Source organism: Plasmodium cynomolgi, chromosome 9, assembly GCF_000321355.1.
Source record: "Plasmodium cynomolgi strain B DNA, chromosome 9, whole genome shotgun sequence".
Taxonomy (NCBI): domain Eukaryota; phylum Apicomplexa; class Aconoidasida; order Haemosporida; family Plasmodiidae; genus Plasmodium; species Plasmodium cynomolgi.
The window spans coordinates 862,675-870,461 of NC_020402.1; the positions used below are offsets into that span (position 1 = coordinate 862,675).

The 7,787-nt window shown below is 46.6% G+C and overlaps 2 protein-coding genes across 2 annotated transcripts; both read left to right on the top strand.

Annotated features, from left to right (window-relative positions):
- Positions 1 to 1,964: 1,964 nt before the first annotated feature.
- On the top strand, positions 1,965 to 4,318 carry PCYB_092920 (leucine-rich repeat protein; the record flags this gene model as incomplete). The annotated part of the gene is made up of 3 exons (XM_004222406.1): positions 1,965 to 3,367; positions 3,600 to 3,702; positions 4,256 to 4,318. The coding sequence occupies 3 exons, from the start codon at positions 1,965 to 1,967 to the stop codon at positions 4,316 to 4,318; spliced, it is 1,569 nt and encodes a 522-aa protein (XP_004222454.1).
- A 1,396-nt stretch (positions 4,319 to 5,714) lies between these two features.
- On the top strand, positions 5,715 to 7,787 carry PCYB_092930 (hypothetical protein; the record flags this gene model as incomplete). Its single annotated transcript, XM_004222407.1, has 2 exons — positions 5,715 to 6,823; positions 6,944 to 7,787. The coding sequence occupies 2 exons, from the start codon at positions 5,715 to 5,717 to the stop codon at positions 7,785 to 7,787; spliced, it is 1,953 nt and encodes a 650-aa protein (XP_004222455.1).

A 7,787-nucleotide genomic window follows, 5' to 3' on the forward strand; every position in this document is an offset into this window, starting at 1 on the left:
TTTTTTTTTTTTTTTTGTATGCCTTTTTTCCCTGACCTTTGTTTGGCCCATACTTGGCGATCATTTTGTGTTATTCCTCACTTCATCACTTCGTCACTTCTTCACTTTTTTTTTCTTTTTCTCGTCCATTTACATATGCAAGATGTGCACTCTTTGGGACAACGCGGACTCGAATGCCTGTGGGGGTACTGATGCGGTCGCTGGTGGGAGTGCTAATTCGAGCGGCTCTTCTAGTAAGAAGGCAAACGTCGATGCGTCCTGCTCGCTCCCTTGCGCACGAGTCATTCAACTCGTGTGAAACGCGTAGTTCCAAGACCAACCAATTAAAATGAGGTTATTCAAAAGGGTTCTCAAATGGTCAACTCATCGCGCGGGGAGTCCCCATTTTGCGTGTGGCCACTGCTCTCCTTTTGTTTCAATTTGTGCGTTCCCATCCCCCAGGTGTGTGTGTGGGAATTAACGCACCACGCGTGGGAAATATCGTTTCGTTCTTGTGTTAATGCTTGACCCACCTTGCGGGCCGGAGGAGGGAACTCTCCTGTTGGGGTTACTTCCGAGCGGAAGCGCCTTAAAGATGCGTCAGGCGTGCGTTAAGACAGATGCAAAAGAGAGAGAGAGGGGGAAAAAAAAAAAAAACGAGGAGCGTACACGAGGAGCGTACACGCGGTGTGTACTTCGCACAGGCATGTGGAAGAGGCCGACTAATTCCCACCGGCAGTTATTCTCCCCGATAGACGCAAGAAAAGGGAAAAAAAAAAAAAAAAAAAGAAAGAAAAACAAAATGTAACTCCATTCGCAGCGCTTCCCTTTTGTAAAAAATAAAAACAAAAAGGCAGCATTTCAGCCAACTCGAAGAGACTCCCCCATGTTTAAAAAAGCACATCTTTTGGTACCTGCCCAACTGCACGCAGGAGGGAGTTGAGAGGAACATAGCCCATCCGTGTGCATAAGAGAAAATAATTTCTTGCCTCCCCATTTAGTGGCATTAACAAAATGGGACCTTCCAAATTTGAGTAAATTATTTTCAAGAAGTGTCGTGGCAGGTAGGGTGTTCCTCTATCTCGGCGATTGTTCCATCCACGTGCACACTTCGCTCCTGAACGCGGTTTCAAATTCGCAGATTTTGAAGAGTCGCCATTGTCCCTTGTGGTGATGCGCGCACTGTGCCCCCCTCGGGTTAGCAGCCTAATGGGGGGAGAACCAAAAAGGAAAAAATCGGTCCACTGTGATAAGAGGTGCATATAAATTGGACGTACCTTTGTGGAGAGGTACAAGCAGAAGGGGGGGTAAACGGAAAGGGACACGTTACCAACGAGGTGGGAGGATCTCACCGCCGCAACCACTTACGCAAATTTCGATGCGTCCACCGCTTCCCCACCCCAGGCGGGATGAACGAGAAGAAGCAACTCAACATAGCCAACCTGTTCGCGGCGAACAGGGACAGCGGCGGGAGGGGGGATCAAAGCGGCGGGCGAGCCGATGGTGACGACAAAAGGGTTATCATAGATCGGGAGAAAAAGAAATCCATCTGGTCGCTGTTCACCCAGGTGGATGCGTCCGCGGGAGGGTCCGCGGGAGACGCAAGGAAAAGGAGCGAAGATGGGGATGATGGCGCCGATGGCACCGATGGTGGGGGGGGCGAAAGTTCAACTGCAGATGTGTTTTTCACTCCGAGAAATGCGCCGCGGGGGAGGCAGGAGAGGGAAAAGGGGGCAGGCAACCAGGGAAATTGCCACGCGGGTAGCCACACTGGTAGCCACGCTGGTAGCCGTGGAGGAGGCCACCCCCCCCCTGCCCCCACGGGGGCGAAGCCCGGACTGTTCAGAAACATGCACGAAAATCAGGACATCCAAAAAGAAATAGAAAATATAACCAGCAGCTTCAAACGGAAGAACAACATTTTACTTGGAGACAAAACTGACTACAGTGTGTTGAGTAGCATTCTCTCGACGAAGAGGACAAAGATGAACGTCGAGGGGAGTCAGCTGACTTCGTGTTTTACCCCCCCCGCGGCAAGTGCCTCCACGTCTTACAACGCATATAAGGAGTTCTTTGCAAAGGGGGCGTCTAGCCAAAATGGGAAGGACGAAAAAAAAGCGGTCGACAAGCAGACGCTCCTGGATGATTTAGCGGAGAGTAAAATAAGGTACCAAATAAAGGATGACAATGTGATGAGCCGGATGAAGGGGGCGCGCGGGGCGAACCAGGTCAACTGGGATAGCGGCACAAAGGGGGATAGCGCCACTAACGCGACTAGCGGGACAGGCGAAGGAGAGAAAAAAACCCACACGTGCATGCTAAAGAAGAAAAACGTGTGCGTCCCAGTAAACATGGTAAACGAAAATAACCACCAAAATGTGATCAAAATGAGGAAAGCGCACCAAATTTTATTGAAGAAGGATAACTTCGATATTTTTCACCACCTGGGAGACGACCTATTTAGGTACATCATATCGAACGTAAAAAATAAAAACCTACTTCTCCTCAATAGGCGATTTAGAGACATCGTCCGTTGCCTCAGATTGAAACTGATTTATGATGTAACATTAAAAAATACAATCCCCCCAGAGAGTGTAATCAAAACAATATACTACTCATCAGACAAGCTACAGGTGTTGGATCTCTCCGGATGTTCCCATCTCTCCTCTCACCATTTTAATTTATTTTGTAATTCAAATAACATCAAATTTGATAAGACTCTCAAAATATTGTGCTTAAATAGCTGTACCAAAATTACCGATTCAAGTTTGAAGGTCCTACTCCATCGATTTAAGTGTCTCTCCATTGTGGACCTCCGCAATTGCTATAAAATTAGTCATGAGGGAATTTACCCTTTAAAGTTCAAGAAGGGCTTGATGAAACTGTACCTTGGAAATACGACCTCCTCTACAGTGTCGAATTATCACTCTGATGATACTCTGCGTGTGTTGTTTAGCTGTGTTTCTCCACCTTCATCGGGAGAGTCTACTACCCAACGTACTGCTACCACCCATGGTGTTGAGATGAATGTACAGATGGATAATGATACCCCTTTGAAACTACTCTCCTGCTTCGAAATTATCAATGCGAAACAGCTGAGTGATATTTCGTATCTCTACACGATTTCGAGAAACCTCAAAGTGCTTAACCTCCGGGGATGTAACATTGATGACACGGCTGCCATCTTCTTCAAATGCTTCACTAATCTCATCGCTTTGAATGTAGCTGACACCAAAGCATCTAATGAGGTGATAAAAACGGTTTGTGCTTACTCACCTAAGATGGGGATTCTCGATATTTCCAAAACTATCGATGTCCAGAACGAGACCATCTTAACCGTCGCGCGAAGTCTGAAGCGACTTCGGAAAATTAAGGTGTCCTCTTTGCAGTAATGATGGAGCGAGTGCCACGCGCGCTCAGCAGCAACGCGGAAACGCAGCAACGCGGCAACGCAGGAACGCGGCAACGGAGGAACGCGGCATGCCAATTGCCCCCTCTGCTACACCTGCGCAACGCGGCATGCCAATTGCCCCCTCTGCTACTCCAGCGCAACGCGGCATGCCAATTGCCCCCTCTGCCACACCAGCGAAACGCGGCATGCTCACTTCCCCTTTCCGCAGAAACGTGGACAACTTCGCCGTCCGGGAATTCCTCAAACACTGCAGGGACCTCGTAGCAATTGATTTCTCCAGCTGCTGGAAGGTTAACAATTCTTTTTGTCACGTGAACGGACTGGACGTCGCGTCAGGTGAGGACTCGGGGAAAGCACACCCTTTAAGCGGCATCAACACGTGTCATACATTACTGGCTAAGAAGTGCGCGTGGTACATGCCTTTTTGCGCACGCGATGGATCCTCCCGGTTATTATTTTATTATATTATTACTTTATTATTTTTTTCTTTCTTTCTTTTTCTCTTTTTCTCTTTTTCTCCTTTTCTCTTTTTCTCCTTTTCTTTTTTCTCCTTTTCCTTGCTTCCGCCGCCTCCCAACCGCAGGGCCCAAGCTAACGGATGTGGGTGTCTACCAGTGCTCAGTCGACCGCAGGGCCTGCGAAGGGGCCCTCACGGAAGTCGGCTGCTCCTCCGTGCGCGTGCACATATACAATGTAAGCGGGGAGCGTAGCGCCGTAGAAGTGGAACGACTGTGGGCGGAACCTCCCCGCAGATCAGCCGCACGTTGCAAGTTTCCACCTCGCACATAATTTTTTTTGCTTTATTTTGCGTTATTTTATTTTGCTCATTTTTTTTATTTGTTTCCCCTAAAATGCCCCGCGCAGGAGCTGAAAATATTTGAGACATCCATTTACGCGGACGTGGACGCACTGGATCAGGGCGAATGAGGGGGAACTACACAAATGGCCCAGCCACCCCTCGCTCTCCCCCTGAACGTTTTTTTTCCACACTTTGAGTTTGAAGAGGTCACATTTGTACGTAATGCGTTTTTTGGTCGTTCCTTTTGCCATTTTAAAGTAAAGCCTCTTTTACCCCTCATTTTATGCCTCCTTTTATGCCTCCTTTTAATTTTACCCCCCCTTTTATGCCTATGCCTCCTTTTATGCCTCCTTTTAATTTTAACCCCCTTTTTAATCCTTTTTTTTTTTCCATTTTGAATCCCCTTTTCAATTCATCCACTTCTTTGCCTTGTTCATTTTGAAACGCACAAGTTGGCTGTACAGATTTACCCCTTTTTTTAAAACGAATTAAGTTAACCATTTTTTTCTCATCACTCCTGCGTCCCTTTCCGGTTCACTTTTCATGGGTGATAATAATTTGAAGTTTTTGCGGCCCGGCCGTTTTTTTTTTTTTTTTTTTTTTTTCTCACGAAGAATGCCAAACGGTTCATTCCGCCAGGCCTGTTTTTTCCTTTTTGCGGTGGCGCGCGGGGAGAAGCGGCAAAATGGTATGTTGTACTTATTTACGTAATGCATATATTATTATAATATCTTTTTACTTGCTTGCATATATATATATGTACTGCGCTTTTGCGGACACCAGTTTTCACCCCCACGGCCGATTGGCGCATCTGATCTGCCCTATTTCTTTTTTTCACGTCCATCCGAATGCTCACTGCAATAAAATAAGTGCTAATGCGAACGTAAAGGGAAAAAAAAAGCAGTGCGCCCATTTTAACTTGAGTTTTTTTTTTTTTTTTTTTTCAAGTGATGAGAAAAATATTTTTTCCCCGTGCATATATAATGGCATTGTAGTCCAAACGAGTTGGCGCGAGTGAAGCGTCCCATAAGTTATTAAGTGGTCAGTTAATTATTTTTTGCCTTTTTCGTTTGACCCATTTGTACGTAAAGTATAACCCTCCTGTTTTCCATGACGTCCTGCGTCGTGCGTTCCCCCCCGAGCGCGAACAAAGTTTTTCCTTCCAGAGGATTTCCGCGGAGGAGCATTCGATGAGAGGAATGAATTTGGTTCCCCCCGGGGACAAGAGTTAACAAAAAAAAAAAAAAAAAAAAGAGTGAGCAGACGAAGGGGCAAACAGACGGACAAACAAACGGACGGACGGACAAACAAACAGACGGACGGACGGACGAACGAACTAGCGAGAAGAGACGAACGCGAAGGGGACATTCTTTTACTTCGCCTTTTTTGTGAAGAGAAAAGAACAGGGTCACATTCATTTTAGTAATCGTTTGGGGAGAAAGCAGAAGGATCGCAAGCGAAGTAGAGCGGCGTATTTACACGTGGGTACCATCTCACGGATGTATGTAGGTTGTTTTGCGAAGGATGGGTGACGGGGAAGAGAGGGGCGGCGTAGGGGATGATGGCCTGTTGGCCAAAGACCCAGCCGATGGAGGAACCAGCGAAACTTCAAATGCGTACGAAGACGCCATGGAAAATGGAGACGCCCCAATCGGAGATAGCGCGCAAGGGAGTCTGAATGGTAGGCTGGAGGGTGTCTCGCATGGTACATCGCTGGACCCCCCGCATGGCACCTCGCTGGACCCCTCGCTGGACCCCTCGCTGGACCCCCCGCACGGTACCTCGCAGAATCGACCTGATGACGCAGCTCATCTGCCGCGAATCACCCTACGACACCGATTCTTCAAAAACGCCCCCAGCGCGGACGACGCGGAGAAGTGCCACAAGGGCAAACCCGCCGCCCAGAAGGTGCCCCAGCGGAAAGAAGAAGACCACCCCCCCAAAGATGAATCAGAAAAGGAGCATATCCCATCGGAACTCGAGTGTGCCATATGCATGAAGCTGTTAATCATACCAGTAACCATCCCATGCGGACACAATTTCTGTCGAGACTGTTTGGAGAAAGCCAAGGAATATAAAAACACGTGTCCCTTGTGTAGGTCAAATATGGGAGACAAAAAAAATATTAATATTTTGTTAGCAGATTTGATAAAGGAAAAGTACCCTTTGACATATGCAAAGAGAGTTGAAGAAATGGAGATGATAAAAAGAGAAAAAGAAAAAAAAATCCTACAGGAAAGGTTCGATGCGATTAAAAATTCGTCTGTCATTCCACTGTTTAAAGTACCCCTTGTGTTTGGTCCCTATTTCCCAGGAGAGGTATTCGATTTAAATATATACAGTGAAAAATTTATTGACCTAATAGAACTTATATCAAGTGAACGTACCTTTGCCATCACGTCCAGTAAAGGCAAATCAAACAACGGAGACGATAAAATGTATGGAATTCATGTCAAGATTTTAGAGCAAAATAAAACGAATCAGGTGTTCTGTGTGAAATGCGTAGCGAATTTTCGGGTTATCCTTTATAATATAATACATTTCCATCCGTATGAGAATTACATAGCTAGCCATTCTCCTCTCTTTGACGAGTCCATTTCTTTGAATTTATTTGAGTACAATTTGTTGCGGGGGTCTAACGGGGCTGCCTGTTGTGCTGCGGCTATTGGTGCGTGTTCCGGTGAGTCTTCCGGTGCGTGTTCCGCTGCTTGCCCCGGTGCGTGCTCCTCTCCTGGTTCTTCCCCCTGTGATAGTAAGAATTGCGCCCACTGCTGCGGGGGGTTGAAGTGTAATCGAAGCTGCGCCAAGCAGGGGGGAAATACCCCCGACGGGGGCACCTGCAACGGGAGCGGCAACGGGAACTGCAACGGGAACTGCAACGGGAACTGCAACGGGAACTGCAACGGGAACTGCAACGGAAACTGCAACGGAAACTGCAACCGCAACTGCAACTGCAACCGCGACTGCGGCGCGTGTGGCACGTCTTCCGTGGGGGTGAACCGCGAATGTACCAACCAAACGGAAAACGATTTGGGAAAGAAAAAAGTGGAAGACCTAAAAAAACTTTTAAACACAATCGAAGTTGAAGATGATATAAATTCAATATCGTCATACTATGACAAGTACAGAAGCATAATAAATAATTCAACAGAAACGGACGATTACAATGCGTATAATGCGGTGAATTATTATTCGTGTGTGATATTTTCAAGGATCTGTCTCCTGTGCATAAGGTACCAGCTGAACCGTTTTGGAAATGCAGGAATACGTTTGTTTAATAGCAAGTTTCGAAATGTGAAGCTTACCTCCTCCGAACCGTCTAATGAAGAGCTGGAAATTTTTTCCTACTGTCTTAGTAGCGCTATTATCTCTAGATCCATTCTCAAATGGAGGTGGTTTAAGACGACCAACACCACGGAGAGGCTTGAGAGCATAACTCAATATTTTTTAAAAAAGAAGAATAAAAGTATTTTGGCGCTTGACAATTCGAGGTCTCCGATTATTCACCGCTTCTTCATGTTGGACTCCATTTCGTCGTCTCTTCTCATTTTGGTCTTCATTTCGGTAATAATATTTGTGAAGTACTTCCTCTACTGA